Source organism: Hypanus sabinus, chromosome 11, assembly GCF_030144855.1.
Source record: "Hypanus sabinus isolate sHypSab1 chromosome 11, sHypSab1.hap1, whole genome shotgun sequence".
NCBI lineage: Eukaryota > Metazoa > Chordata > Chondrichthyes > Myliobatiformes > Dasyatidae > Hypanus > Hypanus sabinus.
The window spans coordinates 41149853-41174070 of record NC_082716.1 but is presented as its reverse complement, the minus strand read 5'-3'; the positions used below and the strand labels follow the sequence as shown (position 1 = coordinate 41174070).

The window sequence follows — 24218 nt, the reverse complement described above, 5'->3', positions numbered from 1 at the left end:
TGTTTCCAATTATATATCGGAATAGTTTTTTTTCAGTGCATATATACAGATCATATAAATAATAAATGAGTTTCTTAAATGATCTATGTATAGTCCTCCTGGAGAGCAGCTTTGAAAAGACTATTCAGTCACAGCTAGATCCATCTTGCCTACAGCATTAAAATGAGAACACAAATCCATCTATCTGTAGCCATCCTTAATTCTGCGGGAATGGGGATGAGCTTTTCCTCATCATTCAAAGCTATTCTTTACAGGTCAGATTATAAAGCAGATGAAACCGAGCTTTTATTAGCTCCTCAATACACCCCTTCCCCCACTGACGCACACTCCAGACCCCACCATCACCATTGCTCCCTCTGCCTTTACTATATTTTGTGCCAGTAATAAAATGGAATTGACTGTTAAACTTCAAGCATGACCAAGAGGAAGGGAATGAGATGGGGGTTTGGGGGGGGGGGGGGGGAGGAAGCGATTCCACGTAATAATCTTTCAGCTTCCCATAGTGTTGTAACAGGACTTTGATTTTTAGTGTTTCTCCTGTCAACACTGGTAATCACAGTTAAGTATATGGGGTTATGCAATTTATTCTGAAATAATAAATATCACACTATTAAATAAAAAATAATGATACATCTTGAGATCAATACTTCTGCTTATGCCCATTATAGGTTTTCAATTTAGCTCTTCTTTTTGTTAATACTTTTTAAAAATTGCATATAGATGTGTATGGAAACACATGATCTATTACTGTGTTCTCAGTGCCACTCTTCCTGCATTTTGTTTTAAATTAATTTTTTTCAGCATTTAGGACTATTTATAGAACTGTAACTCAGCGTATTCCATTATAAGTAACAGAATAATACTGGAATAGAAGATAAGAGTGAAACTATGGAGGTAAACAAAAATAAAAGAAACACTGCTACAATAAAATAACTGAATGCATGAAATTGAAGCTAAATGTGAGAAAATTAATGATCTTTAATTATGGCATTTCATTGTTTCAAGAAATCATAAAAGATCATATTCATTATGGAAGAATCCTTCGACCTTTTGTGGTACGACTTGTTGAGACAAATCTGAAAAGGTGATGCCTTTTTGTCCTCTTCATTATGGCAGCATTTCTGCTTACTGTGACCCAGTCAACCAAGAAGAGCTCTTCATAGCAAAGCTGACAAAGGCTGAGAATGAGATACAATCCCTATTTACAGGGTCTGAACTTTGGCACAAGGTGGTTTTTTGCTTAATCAATCGTGTCACCATCTCAGAATCACTTATCAAGCACCTGATGAATGGAAAAGGGACGCAAAAGAATTTTGACAATGTTCCAAAAATTTCTTGTAATATTTAACGTTTATGGTCATAATGCACAGATAATAACCCTGGTATTTTTCTTTGATAAATTAGCTGGCATTCAGAATTTTTTTTTATTTTCTGTAAGCCAATAGCAGTGCTCTGCTTTGACAATAAAACTTTAAAGATGAATTAAAATCTGTAATTTGACAATAAGAAATATTCCAAGACAATTCATGAAGATTGCCAAATAATCCTGTGCTAGTCTGAGAGACAGATAAATCTATGTCAGTTTTTTAAGTATAAAATTGATTCTTTTTACTTCACAGGTAACTGCTGAATGCAGAAGTTATTCTTCCTTTACCATTACACAATCTCATTAATAATGAAATCAATTTACCAGTTGAACAGGATAGAGCAGAAATAAACAGACAACATAGCTCTTCGTGCCAATCCAATCAGAAAACAATTTTTAATATTGAGTAATATAAAGATAAATCCAAGCGTAAAGGATTTTTAAAAAATTACCTTCAAATTTTAATCATGGCAGAAATGTTTTGGATACTGTTTGCTTGTCATTAGCTACAATAGAATAGATTGAGATTGCAGAGTTCCTGTGCTCCATCTTCCATGCCAACCATAAAATTAGGTCCAGGTATATTAAATTTTTGAAGTCCTTATGTAATTTATAAAAATGTAGTACTTTGCAATAGTTTATGTGACATTATTGGTAAACAGCTTGAGTTGCTGACTGATAATGAAATCTCTGTGTTAATTATGGACTACTTCAATAAAATCCTGTCTGCTGGTGGAGCTGACTCCAAGGAAGTGAGCATCTTAGTGTATTGCTGTGCAATAACAACACTGTTTGATATTGACCTAGTTGATCCTATCTAATCTAGCACTGCAACTTGTTTTAATTCCACTGGCATCAAAGGTGAATAGTTGCCAAATTAGTATCACTGTTCTTTACTACCATTTGTATGTACATGTGTGATTCCATTGACATTGATGCAGTTATAGAGAAGGCAAGAGAGTGGCTATACTTCATTAGGAGTTTGAAGAGATTTGGTACATCAACAAATACATGTAAAAACTTCTATTGGTGTACCATGGAGAGCATTCTGACAGGCTGCATCACTGTCTGGTATGTGGGAGGGGGCTACTGCATAGGATTGAAAGAAGCTACAGGGGTTTGTAAATTTAGTCGATTCCATCTTGGGTACTAGCCTACAAAGTACCCAGGACATCTTTAGGGAGCAGTGTCTCAGAAAGGCAGTGTCCATTATTAAGGAGCTCCAGCACCCAGGGCATGTCCTTTTCTCACTGTTACCATCGGGTAGGAGATACAGAAGTCTGAAGACACACACTCAGCAATTCAGGAACAGCTTCTTCCCCTCTGCCATCCGATTCTAAAATGGAAATGGAACCCTTGGACACGACCTCATTTGTTATTATATAATATTTCTGATTTTTGCATAATTTTTAATCTATTCAATATATGTATACGCTAATTGATTTATTTATTATTATTTTATTTTTTCTTCTATGTTATGCATTGCATTGAACTGCTGTTGCTAAGTTAACAAATTTCACATCACATCCCATTGATAGTAAACCTGATTCTGATATGGTAGTGGAAAGGTTAACTGGCTTCTGTAAATTATCCCCGGTATAGAACGAGGGTAGGAGAATAAAAACATTAGCAAGTGAGAGGGAATATGTTACAGGTTACTATTAGGAGGAATGGTTCAGGTAGCATTATTCTGAAAGCTGACTTTGGCTCGAAGAACTAATTGACCTTATTTCTGAGCCATAATAAAGTATAAACACAAGAGATTCTTTTACCTGTTCTGTGTTTTACTAAATGCATTTTGAATTGTATTTTATTAACATGTTTATAGTGCAATATTTTGGTTTATGAGCTGTATATTGTGTGGCTGCACCGTGGTCTGGAGGAATGTTGTTTCGTTTGGTCATATATATGTATGGTCAGGATCAATAAGCTTCCATTTGAACTCGATTTTCTGCAGAGCTTGAGGTCCAGAACAATGCACACAAAATGCCGGAGAAACTCAGCAGGTCCGGCTGCATCTATGGAAATGAATGAACAGTGGACGTTTCAGGCTGAGACCCTTCTTCAGAACTGGAAAGGAAGGGGAAGATGACAGAATAAGAAGGTGGGGGAGGGGGAAGGAGTACAAGCTGGAGGTGATAGGTGAAGCTAGGTGGGGGAGGGGCTATGAAGTAAGAGGCTGGGAGGTGATAGGTGATCAGTTCCTCCAACCTCCAGTAATATATTTTTCTTCTCCTTCTATTTCTTTCTCTGGCCTCTAACCTCTTCTATACATCTGCCTATTACCTCCCCTAGTGCCTGTCCACCTTCCATTTCTCCTATGGTTCTTTCACCTCTCCCATCATATTGCTTCTTCTCCAATCCCTTTACCCTTTTCACCTGTCTCCTCACAGCTTCTTACTTCATTTCCCACTCCCCCTCCACCTTGCCATCTACCTGGCTTCACTAATCACCATCGAGCTTGTTTTCCTCCCCCTCCTCCTACCTTTCTTATGGAATCTTCACCCTTCCTTTCCAGTCCTGATGAAGGGCCTCAGCCCTAAACGTTGACCATTTGTTCATTTCTGTAGATGCTGCCTGGCCGGCATTTTGCGTGCTGCCCATTATAATGTCTAAATATGATGGGCTCAGATTTGGCAATGGTGTCTCAGCAACATCCCACCAATGTCCCCCTTTCCTCCTTCAACACCTTCCTTCTCTCCATCAACACCTCCCTTCCCTCCCTCCCTCAGCACCTTCCCTCCCTCCATCAACACCTCCCCTCCCTTCCTCAACACTGTCCCCCCTCCCTCAACACCTCCCCTCCCTCCCTTCCTCAACACCTTCCTTCCCTCCATCAACACCTCCCCTCCCTCCGTCAACATCGCACCTCCCTCAACACCTCCCCTCCCTCCGTCAACACCGCCCCTCCCTCAACACCTCCCTTCCCTCCCTTCCTCAACACCTCCCCTCCCTCCCTTCCTCAACACCTTCCTTCCCTCCATCAACACCTCCCCTCCCTCCATCAACATCGCCCCTCCCTCAACACCTCCCCTCCCTCCATCAACACCGCCCCTCCCTCCCTTCCTCAACACCTTCCTTCCTTCCATCAACACCTCCCCTCCCTCCATCAACATCGCCCCTCCCTCAACACCTCCCCTCCCTCCGTCAACATCGCCCCTCCCTCAACACCTCCCCTCCCTCCGTCAACACCGCCCCTCCCTCAACACCTCCCTTCCCTCCCTTCCTCAACACCTTCCTTCCCTCCATCAACACCTTCCCTCCCTCCCTCAACACCTTCCTTCCCTCCCTCAACACCTTCCCTCCCTCCCTCAACACCTTCCAAACTGCCCTCGGAGAACATGGTACTGTTAAATCTTAGGGTCAAGGCTCAGGAATGGGGATAATCATGGGTGCAATGGGAATGCAGGTTGATTTGTGTGGAACCATAATCTAATGAATCTAACAAGGCCGTTTAACCTACCACCATTATAGAAATAAAAACACAAAGGCATACACATGCATGTATGCACACATGGATGCAAACACATGCACGCAGACACTCTTACATGGTCAAACACACACACAGATACACAGACAAACACACACACATACTCTCTCATACACACACAAACACAAAATGCTACTAAATTCACACATATACTCTTTGCATATTATGAGTTTGACTTCAATATGTCAATTTGATTTACTAAGATTACCAGAAGTAAAAACTTTGTTTTCCATCTTAATTACAGATGTAGCCGCTTTCCCAAGTCCTTGCTGCATTCAGATTATCAGCATGGATTAATCCTGGGAATTTCTGCTTTGTACTCGTTGATACAAGTACTTACTAATCCCGCTGGAGCATTCCTTTACTAGAATTTAAGACTGAACATGGGCCTATCTTGAAAGCCAGCATTCTCACCTCATGGTGATTTATTTAGAAAGCAAATTACTGTAGCCCAGGACATCATTTGGGTTAGTAATTTGGTAATAATAACAGATTTCCCTAGCAACAGAAAGAAATGGGATGATATTAACACAGCCTCTGAAACCCAAAGTGAGAATTATCGGGAAGGAAAGATATGATGCAAAATAGTCTGTAAGTGGAACAAAAGGAAAATATTGCGACCTGTCAGAATTATGGTAGTATTGCTGCTGGTTCTGTTAAGAACAGAATGAAACCTTACATTATAATTTTATTTCTTTGCTTCAGATGAACAAAATCCAATTCATTCTTCACAGTGGAGGTAGGACCGTGCTTGCAGCTGATAATAGCTGGGAATAAGAATGACTTGCTTAAAATGGTTGGCAGACTGTTGCATCAGGCGAGAGCAGGTCACATTGCAGCTAAGCATGACATCACCGTGTTGGTGAAGCCAGTGTGAAGCTAAGTATGCAGTAGCTAGGACTAGGGATTTCCATAATTCACAGAGGCAATTCGGGCTAATGCGATGAATGCATTATTGATCTCAGTTATTAACCCAAAGCAGTGCATCATTTTTGCATCTTCAATACATAAAATATTTTTAACTGTCTTTTAGAACACGAAAAATTAGGCATTCTAAAATAATACCTAAATTGCTGCCAGACTAAGCCCTAATTATCTATATCAGTGGTTTAAAATTATTTCACATTTTATTAATGCCAATTTAACTTATTTAATTGCTTAATTTACTTATGCTCCTACTTCCAAATGTTTATACAGTAAATAGTAGCTGGCTTTGATTTTAATTTATGAAATTAACATGTAGTCTATCAGAAAAGGGAAACTGCTGCTGACATGGCCTTCATTAGTGGTTTATGCTATGACAGTTATGAGGTCCAGGACAAGGTGTACTTGAGCTCACAAGAACATGTTGATTTTTGTTTGTTGTCCATTTTACATATTAAGATATCTCGTGTTTATCTAAGAAGGTCAATTTTAACCAAATGTGTAACAGTCCAAGGATGTCTCACAACACTGTTAAGTAATTAGGTTTCCGGGGGGGGGGACGGGGGACTTAAGATACATTTTCTTTTAAGCTAACTGAGAGATTTAGTGATCCTTTAGGAATTATTGCACTGTTAAGGTGACTTTACCAATAGGATCTAAAATGGCAGTGAATTGGGACTACTGAAATCATTTAAAGAAATACTGGCTTAGAAGGAATTAAGTATTTTAAAGGTAAGTTGCTAGAAGATCATGAACTACCATTTGTTCCGAAATGTATCATACCCAGTAATTCCATCAGCTCAAAAGAAACATTTGTAGACCTCTAGATTTCTCTGGTAATGTCACCCTGTGACTCAGGAACCACCATGCACTTTGGAGCTGCAGCGATGATCAGATACCCCACCTAGTGGAGAATCTGAGAAATATAATTTTTTCAACTAACTCAGCATCCAGTTGAATTAAGGATGTTGCCACAGAATGGACCCAATGCCTACAAGAAAATATTACCCTTTTTTTTGGCCCACTTTATGCTTATGCAAGGCAGTATGGTAGATAGGATTCAGAATTGAGGAACTAGCAAGGGAGATCAGATGCCTTATTTGAAATCAAACTGATCCATCTATTATGTACAATGAGTTTAATCTGAAATTTGAGATCAGCATTGTTTCATAATCATAAAAAGTATACCATACATAATTTCATTGTTGAACGATATATTTGTTGTAGCTTTGTATCAACAGAAGGTTATGCTTCTGTTTTGAAAATGCTGAATAGTGTATCAAATTCCTGCACAGATTGGTTATGATAAATTAGTCTGCCAAATGAATGTAAAATTTAACACCAAAGTTTTCCCTTTGCATGGAACCAATAACACAGACACCGAAACAATGGCTGCTGAAAAAAATAAGCAGTTTCTTACTTCATTAGCTTGGACACAAGGTTAAAAATTGCTTAAGTTTCTGCAATTTTTTTCATTTATTTGAAATTTTACTGTCTGTTCACGGCAAAGAACGACTAATGTAAATGTGACTATAGGTTAGTATTGCATTGGAGATAGTGTGTTAAAGGAGCAAGCTATTAACGCTGTGATTACCATTGTGCTATTGTCAGTATACATCTTGCTCTTTATCCTTCTTTCCTTTACAATGCATAGAGTTAAAGATCAAGACAATAATTAAAATGCTGATTCTCAGCCATAACTAAATATTTTAAGTAAAGTTAATCGAGCATTTCCTATAAAATACTGCTTTGGCATTTTCTAAAAATGGATTGGGAAGCTTCTCTTTTTATGGAAGCCTGCGGACTCCTGGCAAAGTAGTCTATTATCTTAGAACGGCATAATCTGAACAATTTTTAAGGCAGTAGTTTACAAAAAAAAATCAGGACTAATGGTTTAGTGCTTTATTGTAACGATTTAAATGTTCTTACTGGTGGTGGAAAGAGTTAACAATGGTTGAATTCACTGGGGATTTTAAGGTCTCCGCAGTCAATCTTGTGTTCCTTAGCTTTGCAAGAACTCTTGGCGCCTGAGCGATCTATACCACAGGTTATTGATTCCTGCTCATACGGTCTGCTGGAGCGCTCACACAATGGCAGGAAGCACAGGGGTTAGTTGGTGATTGCACTCGGCTTTTCAGCCATCTGTTGGTTGCCCCTTGCAGCTCAGCAGACAGAGATCTGTCAGTTGTTCTATTTCAAATCGGCCCTTCCTTTGTCCCACTTAGTAACTGCGGAGCCAATCAGCCCGCGCCTGCCGGGGCAGCGGAGAGGCGATTGGCTGAGGCTGTGGCACGGTGCGCTGGGGCAGCCAATGAGAGAGCAGGCAAAGCCCGAGCTTGGCAGCCGCTCCGACTGATTCGCTGCGCGGCCCCGAGCCTGCGTGCGGGCTGTACCACCACCGCCACCCGGAGGGGAGGGGCAGCTGGCAGGGCAGGAAAAGCTGAGCTCCATGTGCTCCATCTCCATGTAAACACTCCTCTTTCGCATCCAACGGCAGCCTGAAGAGCCCTGAGATTAAAGTCAGTACCGGGATAGACCTCTTGCATTGACCGAGCTGCAAGTGAGTTACCTGTAAGTCCTGCTGATCTATTGATCTAGTTCTCAGATCCCCCCCTTCCCCGGCGTGCAGTGGCACGGCCTTGTGATGTCAAAGGTCACTGGTCAGCCCCTTCAGCTCTTAAAATGAAGTCTAGCCCCTTGCTTCAAGGAAGCTCAGAATCGTAGAGCTGGTTTCTACATTCAGCCCATGACTGTTAAACTATTCTCCCTGTACCCCCCCACCCCACCCCCCGAATCACGAGTATTGAAAGTCAGCAAGAAATAACAGCAAAAAAAAAATCAGAAATAGGATTTTTCTTTGACGAGCACAACTGAAGCAGGCTTTCAGAAATACTGTAAAGTGGAAGCTGTATGACAGCATTTTATATAAAAGTAAATATTAATACTGCGTAGACAATGTACAACACAGTTTGGAATATGGACAAATCTGATGCAGACTGGAGAGAAGTGATGATGCCCTATTCAACAGAGCTAATATTCTACATTGAAATGGACCCTCCAGGTAACATAAGTCTTCATATTTTACCTTGGTCGGGTTATTCTCGCATTCTTAGACTACTTAAAGCCTTAGTTTATTGGGGTTTCACTGCGTCTTTGTTCCTTTGTGTATTGACTGGTCCGTGCATAGTCTTTATAGTCTTTGCAGTATACTCTGTCCTGTTGCTGGTCGGGCCTGAGTCCCATTTCATAGAGCTTTATCTTTTATTCTTTGAAAAAGCATTAGGCAGGTCGATTTTGAAATCAAAACTAGACATACATTTTTTTTTGAAAATGGCAATGCTTTATGTATAATCATTGAAAATAACATATGCTGTCTGAAATAACTTCATAAAAATAACTTGAGGAATATTTTAATTATGAGTTGTTTGAATAGTTCACTTTAAAAACAGCCTTTTGATAGTATAAGCTGGTCTATGTGGAATGGCAGCAAACCTCTTATAAGCAGGCGAGGGAAAGTTTTGCGTGCAAAGGAATTGTGTGAACAGCATAAATGATAAGAGGAGCTCTTTGTAAGCCATATCAGTTCTGAATAAAGCATTATAAAGTGTCTGCTTTGTAGGGATCTAAGCACTATTTCTAAAGATTAATGTTGCTGTAGTCTTTTTTTGAGAGCAAAAAGATAGCTAGAAAATTGTGTGTTTTTTTTGTAAGAGATTATTGCTATACATTAATTCTATAGTTGTATTTTGGGGGAAATGTGCATTGTAATCAACATTGACCCTTTAGGTACTGTGGTCTTGTTTATCGTCAATAGACTATGGAGTTAAATTGACAATTTTGGTGATTTTTGCTGTTTGCAATTTTTTTGTGTGAGTGAAAAGTGGCATGTAATTTGATTTCACAATGGTAGCCCTGCTATAATAACATGCATTTTGCAGGCAATCTGGGTTAGAAAGGTTTCATTTTGAAAGTTTCCAAGAGAATATTGTCCTGGTAGAGTCATTAATGAAAAGATGAAAGTTTAATAATGTTGCTTCCTTTAAAATAGAGCTGCTGACTTTTAGAAAAAGATTGCCAGCAGAATAGGAGACAATAGAAGAGGGTAAGGCTCTAACCATGTTCAGATAGGGATTGGGGGTAATGATTGGGTGGGGGGGAGGAGAGAGGAGGAGTTTCTGCAGCCTTTTCTCCTTTAATATTTATTGAAGAGAAACATGAGTCTGCTTGAACTTGGCATCATTTCTGTTGGAAGCTGTGGTCTGCTTTATGAGCTTTGAATGCATAATCAGTGTGTGAACTCAGCACTACCCTGATCCACTCTGGCCAACCTCTTCCCAATAGAGTGCTATACAGACCATGAAATTCTGCTAGCTTGGCGACTTCTGGATGTGATTGTAATGATAAGAGTTTGGCCAGACACTTTCTCTTTAACACCCACACTCCCCTCCCCACCCGATTCTTGCTGCTGTTCTCTTTGGATCACCGCAGATCACGTTGCAGTATCTAGGGATTTTTTTATTTTAGGTGAGATTACAGAGCATCAGCTATTTCTGCATCAGGCCATTTTAATCTTTATTTCATGCTTAGTGATTCAATGAAGTAGATGTGTAAAAATAGTTGATATGCCCATTTAAAGCATTGCATTGCTTCTTAATTGTACCCATTGCAAAGAAACTGGTTTGCTGTCTTGCTGTTAAGCCATAATTTGTAGATCAGTATCTGCAAAGATATTTGGTAATGCTGCCATATTGATCCAAATGGATTAAAATATGGAGTATGAACAGTTTCTCTTTGGGGAAAAATTACAGCCATGTTGCAGTTTGGGAACTTGCACTCTGTTGCTGACAAGAATATCATTTGCATTCTGAAGATGTGCAGGCATCAGAGTCTTAGCAAATGATGTCACACATATTTGAAGACAATAGTGCATAGAGTGATACTCCACCAGCAGTATATTTCCATAACAGCTCTCCAAGAGTGAAAAGTGAACTGTGCAGTTCCATCAGAGCAGTGGCCTATCTATAGCCACAATTTTTATTTGCATACTGTTACCAGATCCAGTGTAATGGGAATTAACAAAACCCTTATTATATTTTTCCGGTTTTCACATCCCAACGGGACTTGGCTGGATACATTATTCAGCTAAGATTACATGAGCAGTGGAGAGGTTGGTGGTGTGGAGTTGGGGGGGGGGGGGTGGTTGCTGGGTGTCATGTCTCAGCCCCTGATAATGTTGCAGCAGCAAGTCTTCTTGAAACAGCTGAGCTTTGTGCTGATATTCTGTCAGGATGTTGCTTAACTGTGTGGCACCATTTGATTCACTTTTGCAAACCTGGTGATTGACAATAAAGTACCAAGTCCTATATGGAAGATCATTATAGGAGTAATATATAACCCACGTTACATTCAAATCCTTAAGAATATTGCTTCAAATTTAGTTTAGTCCTTGTGATTCCCTATTTTGTACTTGACGAAGTTCATTTTCATTGTAGAGGTTAGAATATGACATGTCAGTTCTTCTGTAAAAAAAAAAATAATTTTGATAAATGTTGCAAATAATTCTTATTATTAATGTTAATAGCAAATGGTGAAGGTCAAATGATAAACTACTAGGATGTATAAGTAGTGATGTGTTCACATTCCTAGTTGTGCACTAACTTGTGTCCAAATTAGCAAATGTGTCCAAGAATTAAATCAGTTATGCAGTCTGAGTTTCGCTTGCATCTGAGTTTTCATCTTTGTCCTCTTAATGTGGAAAAAAAATGCAATCTGATTGCAACAGCAATATTGTTGAACAGAATTTGCAAAAAGAAGTATTTCCAGTTATAGAGTCAGAGGACTCAGCAGGGTTTAAGCTGTTAGTTACTTGGCCAGATGTTTGTAAGAGATAACTTTAGGAAAAAGTTTTGATTAGTTCTCAAATAAAATAACGTGACTTGATAAATATGTCTGTTGGATGCCCTCTGTCCACAGATTGAATTGACAGAACCTATCCAAAGTAAATTAATCAAATTGTTTAAAACTCCATGCAACTAATAATGTTTTCTGCAGTTTCTCCCTTCTTATTTCACTTTTCTAAGTTACTTGAACATAATAGTCCAGCTAACTCTATGCGAGCTTGACTGTTACATTGAGGTTGGTGATGCGTTGGTAATAATGCGTTCTTATGTGACGGCTGTACTCAAATAAGATTGGTATTTTTCTTGCTCAAGGATGTAACCAACAAGCAAGAAGTATTATGCCAAGAAAGACCCTTATTCAGAGTAACTGTCCTCAAGGGTCCTATTGGATTAAGCCAGGCAAATAGTTCAGGTTTATTGGCAGAGGTTGCCTTTAGGGGTTGTTACCCTTTTTAATATAGAAATAATTTCTTCTGGAAGTTTTGAATTGCTAGTTGCTGATCACAATGTTATTTGTATCTGTATTTCATACTGAGGCCGATACAGTAATAATTGTGTGACTAAAAACCATTTTGTTGAAGAGAATTTTGAAAATATCCATAATTTCCAAACTGAGCTGTCTGTATTAGGCTGAGTAATGGTGTCAGACTTGGGTGCTGCTTGATGCTACTGTCTCACAGCACAAGGGACTTACTTGGGTTTGAGCCTACTTTGGATGCTGTGTTTGCAGAACTTGGACATTCTCTCTGTGACAGTGTGTTTGCACTGGGTACTTTGCATTTGTTCCCACATCCCAAAAACCGGCCCGTAGATTCACTGGCTACTCTAAATGACTTCACTGTGGGTTAATGACAAAGTGAATTAAAAGCATGCGTGACACAATATGTGACAAAGGCGCAGTGAAATAAGGAGTGAGGGAATGTGAGAAAGGTGTGTGATTGTTTTCCTGGGAGCTTGTATAGACTGATGGGCTGAATTGCCTATTTCTGTTGGTAACCATTTAAGATGCATGAGAACAACGACAGAACTGGAAAATCCTAAATGAGCAATTAGATTGCCTACGCGTAGAAGACTATGAGCGAAGTGCTGCAAGATGGGAATAATATGGATGGGCGCTCACTGGTCAGCAAAGATGTTGTGGGCCAAATGGCCTGTTTCCATGCTGCAGAACTCTTTAAGAACCATTGATCCATTGACAATTCGGACACAGAAAACAGAATAGTTGAGCGTTGTTTTCCCAATAATTTCCAACTCTCAAAAACACAATTGGAGCTTTGTAAACTTATCTCAGAGCATCTATGGGTTTTGGGATCCAATCTGATCGGTTACAGAAGAATGCTTAAGGGTTTTGAAAAATTGAAGTGATTTGCATCAAATCAACCCAGTGAAGCGATGTATATTCTATGGATGGGAATGGGAGTTGGTGCAGATTGAATTTGGTTGATATTTGATTTGTAGACAATGAAGTCCCATGGCTTGTAACCGTCAGTGTACTTATTTAGAATCTTTATATAGCTTTGTAAACATTTAAAGTCTTTAATGTCAATATTTTGCATCTTAAAGCCAAGTTGACTTTGTACTTTTACTATTGAGAGATTTTCCCCTTTAAAACAGGTTGAATGTTTTATAACTATAAAGTAGGAAACATATGATAGAGAACCAGTTCTTCATTAATATTCTCAGAATAAAAGCATAAATCCATTCCAATTTATTGTGCCATTTTGGGAAAATAACTTAGATTAAAATTCCAGTGTTATTGTGAAAGAGGTGATAGACGGTGTTTTACAGTGTAAGTAATGTTTTGGATTTGAAAGGCTTATTCTTTACTTGCAAATGCAAATTGGCGCATAGAAAAATTGTAGGTGAAGATAGAAATTATTCAAATAGCAGCCTATTGTGCTATGTTACTTTTTGCTTAATCATAGATGTGCAGTGCCCAATCAATAGTTGTCCCATCTGTAGAGCAGTCCCAAAGAAGCTATGAGCTGATTACATAATAAATAAAATGAGAATCATCTAAACCTCCTGGAAATTTGAGGTCTTGGAGTTAGTTTGGAATAAATCCCTAAGGAATACTTGCACAAAGTGCAAGTATAAATATGATAAATATGATAAATTTGCGGTTGCCTTTTGTTTTTATATGATAACACTTTCTGCACTTAAGGCAGAAATTGGATTAGTTTTTCTGGTCAGCAGAGCCATATTTATTGATACAAATGTCCATTTGAATGTACTGGGGTAGTAGCATGAATGAAATGTTTACCCCCATTGGCAGTAGTAGTTGTGGGGGAAAGGATGGAGATGGCATACAGTACCATCTGTGCTCAAGTGGTCTTGTCTGTTTTGTTTTAAATACTGATTTGGAATTGCTTGAATTTTTTTTTTGGATGCACAGCTGCAGATGAATAAAATTCATCATTTGAAGGAAAATAAGTGGAATTAACAGAAGAATAGAAAAATGCTGACTAAACCCTACTAGAGTGAAGCGAAATGTTGTTATATAAAGTGGTCTAGTTTTCATGGAATGGAGACCTGGTCTTGTCTTTCTGAGAGATATTGGGGTATGTGTTGGAACGTATGTTCCCTAATATTTGCTGATCGCTTATATACAACACAGGACTTTTATACAGTACCAAGATTGAGTAACATTGCTTTCATTCAGAAGGTTAGAACTACCAGGTGGTTCTGATACAGGCCTTAAAATTCAGCGGTTGCTGAATCCAGCCTTATTAGCTGGAATGATACTGCACAGTGGAGTGAATCCGACACAAATAAAGGAACTGACAATGCGTGAAGTAGATATCCTGAATATAGTAGTGCATGCCAGCCTTCTATCAGAAGTGTTTGCCATCCACAGTAAGGCAACAAAGATGTATTTCGGAGCTGTCATTTTAGGTAGAAAGCTAATTGGAAAGCACATTATTAGAGAGCAAGGATTAAAAATTTAAGCATGAACATTACAGTTGCATAGCTGCATATTAATTTCTGTTGAAGTTTAAACATTGATTTGCTTTTTTATATTTGTTTACTGATTTATTTGCTGTGTAGTACTCTTCAATAAAATCCATGATGTTTGAACCTTTTTACCAGTTAATTAAATTTGCTGTCAGTCTTGTTTATGTAATTATGTATGAAATTCTTATTTATCTTTTTTCATAGCAAGTGCTACTTTGAAATGATTTTGCTGAGTTTAAAAAAGCACTTCTTTTCAACATGGCTGCCTGACAGAATAGATTACAACTATATATGTTAATTCAGCTCTACCTTATTCTAACCTGCATTGTGAGAACTGGATTAAATCTATATTGAAATTGTGTGGTTGTTGAGCTAGAATACAGCTTGTATCTTTTATGATACTTGGAAGCATGAAGTGTGGATCTAACAAATGCATTCAATGATCTTAGGTTTTATTGATCATATATTTTGTATCTAGAGTTGGAGCAGATTTGGCACTAGCAAATAGCGTGTCATATCTGCAGTGCTAAATATCTGTGCCTAGAAATTGCAGTGGACTAGAAAAAGCCCTCTGCATGGTTGTTGAATGGCATGCCAATAAATGTTGTAGGCGTGGATCTGCTGTAATGTCTGAGGTCTCAGCCTCTACTAGACTGGAATGCCCAGAATCAACTCCAAAGTAAATTTATGATCAAATTACGTACGTCACCGTATACAACACTCAGATTCATTTTCTTGCAGGCATACTCAGTAAATCCAAGAACCATAATAGAATCAATGAAAGACTGCCCTGACAGGGCAAACAAACAAACAATGTGCAAAAGACAATAAACTCAGCAAATACAAAAGACAAGAAAAACAATAATAAATAAATATCAAGAGCACGAGGAGAATTGTCCTCGAAAGTGAGTCCATAGGTTGCGAGAACAATTCAGTGATGGGACAGTTACAAGTGTAGGAAATTGCCTGGCTTCCTGCATTGTGAGAGATATAATGGAGATATTGACATTAGTGAACTGCTGAGGACCTTGGAAAAGATTTACACCTTTAAGTGATGCAGTGAAGTTAATGAGACTTGGTGACATTGGAGTTAAACACAGAGTTATTAAAATGTAGCTGTTCAGGGGATTCCCTATGAATTGGAACATTTTGTCCCATGATTGAAGTGACTGGAACAAGGGAGGCACATTTCAAATTGTAAGCAATTAAAGTGCCAAGATTCGTACCTGACATTTATGGCTGCAAGGGTGATCAACCTTACTGTGTGAAATTGACGGCAAGCTCCTGCATCTCCACACGCACAATCAAAAGTATCAATCTCTGTGGTAATACGGTGCTCTTCCACAGAGGACAATGTTGCAGTCTTTGCAGATCTAACTGATAACTGATCTAATGATAACTCCAATTTCTTTTTCTCAAGTCATTCTTGCTATAAAGCCATAAATGAGGGACAACTGAGATTTTAAATGCTGTTAAAAATGCTGTTGATAAATTCAGCCCTTTTAAAAAATATATATATTATTTCCTTGGGGACAAGTTCTGAAATTTCACAGTTTTAAAAATATTTTTAAATTTCAGTTTCCACCTTGACTTCCAAACTTTTGCTGTCTGTAAAATTACTAAATGCAAAGTTTGATTTTGTTCTTTTTTTGATATGCAGCACAAAATATGTTTATACCTGCTTTTTTTTACCATGCTGATTTGAGTATCTTTGCTCAAAACATCTGTATGTTTCTTTATTCTTCTTTCAAATCCAAAGGAATGTACAAAGCATGTCCATGAAAGAGATGAAGTGCATTGGAAAGTTCTGTTTTAATTTTGCAACGAAACACTTAAGACCAGTTAGTCCCAATCTATAAAATTTGATTTTATACTCCTATATAGTCTTACAGTTATTAAGTAACATAAGGTGATGCTTTAGATTAGGTGTTCTATCCTCTATGATCTTACTACTGTGACATGATGTTGCCTTGAAATGTTTGAATTGCTACTTTGTGTTCCATTAAGCCTTTTGATTTCATTTTAAATAATCAGAGAGCATAGATATAAGCATCGAATACGGGGGTTCACAAGTACAGTACTACATAGATTATCAGAATTATTGAACTCTTACTTGCACGTTCTTCATTTCTTTTTGATTCTTGCCAAAATGTTGCAAAGTTTTCTTTTTAAAAAGGAGTAGAAATATAATTACATTTTAGTGAAATACGCAATGAGAAAGTTAGGCTTGAAGTACCCTCAAGACAATGTGAAATATGCAGTTGTCATGTTTCAGTAAAAAGAGTGTATGTCCATATGTTATAAAGTGAACAAAATTTATTGGGGTCTGACATTGAAAAGTTAACCCTTTCATGTTGCCAAATGTACTTTTTTAATTAAGCAAAATAGAAAACAATCATGTATCTAAATATCTTTAGAGGAATCCTTCAGCATTATTTTGTTTACTTACTCTTAACTGAATCTGAGATCGTTGCCACATTGTACAAAAAATTCAACTTTTCTTTGCACCTTGTTTGAGTACCCATAATACATCAGAACAAATTTGGGTTTTGTGAAATATTTCACTCTTGTTTGTGCAAAATCTGCTAATATGGAATAGAACAAAACTTTATTTACACACTTTAACACTTGTGTTTTGGATATGGGGGTGAGATTAGCAGATGGCACCAAAGTTATTCATGCCTGTTCCAGAGCCAGATGATATAGCTCTTGAACTTGATGATGCAGCACCTAAAGCTGTCTGTACCTCCTGCCTGAAGTTTGTAACAAGAAGAGAGCATAGATGGTGGTCTTTTATGATCGATGCTACTTTCTTATGGCAATCTTCCATGTTAATGTACTCAGTGGTGAGGTGGGCCTTGCCTGTGATGGATGGTGCTATATGCACCACTGTCAGTGATCTTTTTCTGTTCCTTGGCTTTGGTGTTTCCATACCAGGCCATGATGCAGCCAGTTAGGACATGCTCTAATGTGTGTCTACAGAAGTTTGTCAATGTGATGAGCTGATTCTGAGCTAACTTCTAAGAAAGTGGATGAGCTGTTGTGCCTCCATTATGATGAGACTTGGGTGCTGGTCCCAGGACAGATCCTCTGGTAGGTTAATGCTGAAGGGTATCCTTAATATTCACAAGAATTGACTTACTGTGCATAGAAAAAGTATTCACCTCCTTGGAATTTTTCATGTTTTCTTGTTTTACAGCATCAAATCAGAGTGATTTAATTTCGGTTTCTTTGACATTGATCAACAGAAACATACTTTTTCTTGTCAAAGTAAAAACAGGTCTCTAAACTAATTACAAATATAAATACAAAATAATTGGTTGCATAAGTATTTGCCCCCTTCAAGTCAGTATTCAGTAGATGCCCTTCGGCAGCAGTTACAGCCTTAAGCCTGCATGAGTAGGTCACCACCATACTTTGTGGCAGGGCTGGTGTGTTTTTGATGATGTGCGGTGTTTGGCTTATGCCAAACAACATTTAGTCCGATGGCCAAAAAGCTCAATTTTGGTTTCATCAGACCATAGAAGCTACTTCCAGAGCCTCCCACATGCCTTCTGGCAAACTCTAGCTGAGATTTTACGTGAGGTTTTTTTTCAACAATGGTTTTTTCTTTACCACTCTCTGATAAAGATGTGACTTGGAAGCACTCGGGCAACGGCTGTATGCAGTCTCACTCATCTCAGCCACTGAAGCTTGTAACTCTTTCAGAGTTGCTATAGGTCTCTTGGTGATCTCTCGGTGATCTCTCTCACTAGTCCCCTTCTTGCATGGTTACTCAGTTTTTGGGGATAGCCTGCTCTCAGCAGATTTACACCTGTGCCATATTCTTTCCATTTCTTGATAATTGACTTAACTTTACTCAAAGGGATATTCAGTGAATTTGAAATTTTCTTGTATCCGTCTCCTGACTTGTGCTTTTCAATAACCTTTTCGTGGAGTTGCTTGGAGTGTTCTTTTGTCTTCATGGTGTAGTTTTTGCCAGGATACTGACCTTCCAGATACAGGTATATTTTCACTACAATTAATTGAAGCACCTTGACTGCACACAGGTCTCCAAAAACAGGTCTTGATTTAACTAATTATGTGACTTCTAAAACCAGTTGGCTGCACCAATTATGATTTGGTGTGTTACTTTTGCAATCAATTATTTTGTGTTTTATATTTGTAGTTAATTTAGATCACTCTGTTTTCACTTTGACACGAAAGAGTCTTTCTGTTGATCAGTGTCAAAAAAGCTAAATTAAGTACACTGTGATTCAATGTTGTAAAACAATAAAATATGAAAACTTCCAAAGGGTTGAATATTTTTTTTATAGGAGAGACTTCATAAGCTAGGACTTGTTTTCCTTGAAACAAAGGAGGCTGAGTGGGTGACCTTATTCAGAAGGGCACAGGTATTGGTCAGTCTTTTACCCAGGTGGGGATTCTAAAACTTGGGAGAGGGGGGGACATTAATTTAATGTGTGAGGGAAAAGATTTGAAGAAGAACCTAGAGGCCTTTTTCACAAAAAAAAGCTGGTGGGTATGTGAACTGAGCTACCAAAGCGATGAGTACAATTACCTACTTTAAAATATACCATGGCTAAGAACAGTTTAAAGGGCTATCAGGCAAATGGAATTAGTTCCTTGTTCCTTGCTAGGCCAGGATGAGCTTGGCTATAGGGTCTGTATCCATGTGGCATAACTAACTCTTTCACTCTTTTTTGTTCCAAATCAAAATGCAAGAAACAATAAGTACAGATTTTTGTCACTGAAAAAGGAAGGCCAAGTACAATGACCAGCCAATAGTATGGAATCTAAGCTCGGCCAGTGGTAAATGGCCTAAACCAAGCATGGACACTCAGCCAGGGAGGAAAAATTCAGGCAGGTTGACCACAACTAATCATTGTCCAATGATTACTGCTGAATGTCTGTCTGTGGCATTTTAGGAAAAGAAGATATGGTGAATTGGCTGAAGCCTCATCCAGAGGTTAATTTCAAAGAAGAGTGCAATGGGCAGAGTTAAATGGGAAACAGGGAAGAATGAAAAATCATGCAAGAACCAGATAAAATTGAGTACACTTTCTCTTTGTCTTCAGATTAATAGAAGTGTTTTTTCAAGTATTGTGGCTATTGTTAGATTCAACAGATTAAATCTCCAAAAATATATCTCTAAGCTAGGGGTTCCTAACGAGGGGTCCATGGGCCCCTTAATGGTATTGGTCCATGGTTTAAAAAGGTTGGGAACCCTTGCACTCAACCAATCTATATTTCTGGACAAAGCTTCCTAGATGCTTTCTTAAAAATAGAAGGGGATTGCACTAATTTAAAATTAAACTTGTTTGAGAAGGATAAGGGCAAGTTTAAAATTAAACTTGTTTGAGAAGGATAAGGGCAGATCGGAGGTGTCAGTGTTGCAGTTGAACAAAGGAGACTATGGAGCCATGAGGGAGGAGCTGGCCAAAGTTAAATGGACAGATATCCTAGCAGAAAAGACAGTGGAACAGCAATGGCAGGTATTCTTGGGAATAATGCACAAGGTACAAAATCAGTTCATCCCCCGGAGAAGGAAGGATTCAAAGGGGAGAAAGGGGCCACAGTGGTTGACAAAGGAAGTCAGAGATATCATAGCATTAAAAAAAAAGTATGACAGAGCTAAGGTGAGTGGGAAGACAGATGATTGGGAAATTTTTAAGGAACAACAGAACTTAACTAAAAAGGCAAGGATTGGAGAATGGCTAATGTTATCTCACTTTTTAAGAAAGGAGGGAGGGAGAAAACAGAGAACTATCGTCCTATCAGCCTAACATCAGTAGTGGGGAAGATGCTAGAGACCATTATTAAAGATGAAATAGTGGCATATCTAGATAGCAGTGATAGGATTGGGCCGAGCCAGCATGGATTTACCAAGGGCAAATCATGCTTGACTAATCTATTGGAGTTTTTCGAGGATGTAACCAGGAAGTTAGACAAGGGAGATCCAGTGGATGTAGTGTACCTTGATTTTCAGAAGGCATTTGATAAGGTCCCACATAGGAGATTGGTGGGTAAAATCAGAGCTCATGGCATTGGGGGGAAGATATTGACATGGATAGAAAACTGGTTGGCAGATAGAAAGCAAAGGGTAGCGGTGAATGGGTGTTTCTCGAAATGGCAGGTGGTGACTAGTGGGGTGCCACAGGGCTAGGTATTGGGATCACAGCTGTTTACGATTTACATCAATGATTTAGATGAAGGCATTGAGAATAACATCAGCAAGTTTGCTGATGATACTAAGCTGGGTGGCAGTGTGACATGTGATGAGGATGTTAGGAGAATTCAGGGAGACTTGGATAGGCTGGGTGAGTGGGCAGATACTTGGCAGATGACGTTTAATGTGAATAAGTGTGAGGTTATCCACTTTGGGAGTAAGAACAGGAAGGCAGATTATTATCTGAATGGTGTAGAGTTAGGTAAGGGAGAAATACAAAGAGATCTCGGGGTCCTTGTTCATCAGTCACTGAAGGTGAATGAGCAAGTGCAGCAGGCAGTGAAGAAGGCTAATGGAATGTTGGCCTTTATTACAAAGGGAAATGAGTACAAGAGCAAGGAAATCCTTTTGCATTTGTACAGGGCCCTGGTGAGACCACACCTGGAGTATTGTGTACAGTTTTGGTCTCCAGGGTTAAGGAAGGACATCCTGGCTGTAGAGCAAGTGCAGCGTAGATTCATGAGGTTAATTTCTGGGATGTCCGGACTGTCTTGCACAGAGGGGTTAGAGAGACTGGGCTTGTACACGCTGGAATTAAGGAGATTGAGAGGGGATCTGATTGCAACATATAAGATTATTAAGGGATTGGACAAGATAGAGGCAGGAAATATGTTCCAGATGCTGGGAGAGTCCAGTACCAGAGGGCATGGTTTAAGAATAAGAGGTAGGTCATTTAGGACAGAGTTGAGGAAAAACTTCTTCTCCCAGAGAGTTGTGGGGGTCTGGAATGCACTGCCTCTGAAGACAGTGGAGGTCAATTCTCTGGATGCTTTCAAGAAGGAGCTAGATAGGTATCTTATGGATAGGGGAATCAAGGGATATGGGGACAAGGCAGGAACCGGGTATTGATAGTAGATGATCAGTCATGATCTCAGAATGGCGGTGCAGGCTCGAAGGGCCGAATGGTCTACTTTTGCACCTATTGTCTATTGTAGCTATTCTATTAGTGTGGACTAGAGTTTAAACTTTGATTTTTGAGGTGAAACTAGAAATTTCTCAGTTACTATCAACCTCTAACCTGTAAAGTTTCCAATGAAGTGGTCTTTTTTGTTTTGCTAGAGTTAATAGCTAACCATGCAGTTTCAATACTTTACAGCAGTCAACAAAAAGAATGAACTTGTTTGGTGTTAGTGCCTTGTAATCTGTAGCTTGTTGATCAGATGAATTTGGTCAATTTTTGGATAGCTAGTTCAATGAAGTGTTATGTTGTGGAACCCTGAGGGAAGTGTATGATAGTTGAATAACCAGGGAAAGATGTATGTGGAAAGGAGTTCTGGCTGATGGATTTTAAGTTCCTTTTCATAATTCTTCCATTTTATAATAGGAAGTCCCACAGTGAAGGAAACCTTACACTTTGAGATTTGTAGCAATGGTTTGGAATTCTTACAAAATCCATATAAAACAAAGTGAGTTTGGAAAACCAAAGGGCAAAATTTGACCTTTGGACCTTGTGATTTTCAATTCTCTGAAGTCAAGAGATTTGGACCAGATTTTATTTGTTAAGTATTCTGTTGTAACTTCCCTGTCAAGTCTGAATAATGCTCTACTGTGTATTACTTAAAGTTATTAAACAGTTTAATTGAAAGATCTTTTCCAATGGTTATTGAAAATAAGACAATTTGGCATATTATTTGTTCGAAAGTGAAAGCTTTAATTTTGTGCTTAAACTGGCTTCTTGAATTTCACGCAATTGACTATATTTAAAACCATTTTATTATTCTAAGCTTTTGCAGGTTATAATTGTGTTTGTGTTGCTGTTATATAGTTGGTTTCAGCATTGGATGTAAATTAAGCTATTCTTAAATATCCAGTTATTTCAAACCAGTTATATTTAATAGCTTGATTTGCAGAGGGAAGGTAAAGACCTCGAATGATTTTCTTTCAAAAAAAAAGGCTAGCATGTGAAAAATTATGAACAGTAAATCGGAAGGAGTCGTAAGTGGATCATTTTTGTGTTTGGTATTTAATTTTGCTAACTTTGCAATCAAGTCCATGATCCAAATCAATTGAAAACTATTTAACCCAAAAAAAAGGCCAGTTAATTCTGGAGTTATCTTCACCATGTTGTTACATAATGAGTAGACTTTATCTTAATTGGAGATATCCACTGTCCATTTCTTTCATTTTCATTTGACTAAGGTGTACGTCAGTAGGGGTTGGTAGTTTGGTTTTGGTCAGGAAAAATTTCTGGGCTTCTTTGATCTTTAGTGTGAAGTGTGTCTAATCTTAGCAATTGATCTGGCTCTGATTTATAATGGTATACTTTTTTTGGTCTTGGTTGTCTTCTGATAAATTATTCTTTCCCTATGTCAAATCATTTAGTTATCTTTAATACTTCAGTTAATTGACACTTTAATCTTCTGTGCTGAAGGAAATGCAAGCCTTCTGAAAGCAGTCTGCTCTTGCAATTTAATCCTTCTAACTCTGGTTTCATTCAAGTGAGTTTGTGTAATGCCCTTTCCAAGAGTAATACATCTATTTTCAGTGGGTGCTCAGTTGTGAGTACAGTCCTGCAGATGAGTCTGTTCACCTATAGCAATATGTGCAACCTTTGTATTCTAGCCAGAGATTCCATTAGCTATTTTAATACATCTTTATCTGCTTCCCCCTCATGCTTTAGTAATTTCATAGCCCACTAAAAGTCTTTAGTCTGCTATTTATAAATTTCTTGCCATTTACTGTGCCATCCAACTTAATCAACAAACTTAGATCGAGAATTCATTATTCCTAATTTGTAAGTCTAACAGAAAGCAAAGGCTGAGTAAATGATGCTGAAGGACAGTGCCTGTTATGTCCTGCCTGTCTGAATACATGTACTCTATTTCATATCTCCAAGCCAGTACTGTATCTAACTCAATAAATAGCCTGCAGTTCGGCTTGTACTTCTATGTTGCAAATGACATTCAAAGGCTTTCCCTCATCTCGTGTTGCTGCCTGAAAACCAATGGCATTTAATTCATTGCACTTTATTCAGAATTTGCCCCGATAGATTCTAGCATCAAAGACCAAATAGCTTTACAATTTAGTATTTTAACTTGTCATTAAATAATGGAGCACATTTATGAATTTTTCAATGCACAGAGACAATTCCTGAAACCGTACACTAGTGCATTAATAATTAGGTTTTTTAAGACTCTGGTGTGGAAAGCATTGGATTCCAAAGCTCTATCTACTTTTTTTAAAACCTTATTGTTGCTTTTATCAACTCATATTAAATTTAGTTACTACCTCCTCTCAACTTTGCTTATCCTTGTAGCTCAGGTAATATCAAGTTATTGATATAATAAATATAAATGGCCAGAGTAGACAGTGTTAGAGTGGTTAGGCTTTGGCTCAACAGGCTTGGGCAAGAGC

At 38.4% G+C, this 24218-nt stretch overlaps 1 protein-coding gene across 4 annotated transcripts in view; it reads left to right on the top strand.

Annotated features, from left to right (window-relative positions):
• Positions 1-24218, top strand: part of pik3r3b (phosphoinositide-3-kinase, regulatory subunit 3b (gamma)) — a 675304-nt gene that overhangs the window by 627740 nt on the left and 23346 nt on the right. Inside the window, exon 1 of one of the 4 annotated variants that reach the window (XM_059984208.1) lies at positions 8428-8841. The exons of the other annotated variants lie outside the window; for them this stretch is intronic. Coding sequence (XP_059840191.1) covers positions 8736-8841 — 106 coding nt within the window. The 5' untranslated portion in view covers positions 8428-8735. Of the gene's footprint in view, positions 1-8427; positions 8842-24218 lie in introns of those variants that run through there. 4 annotated transcript variants of the gene reach the window in all.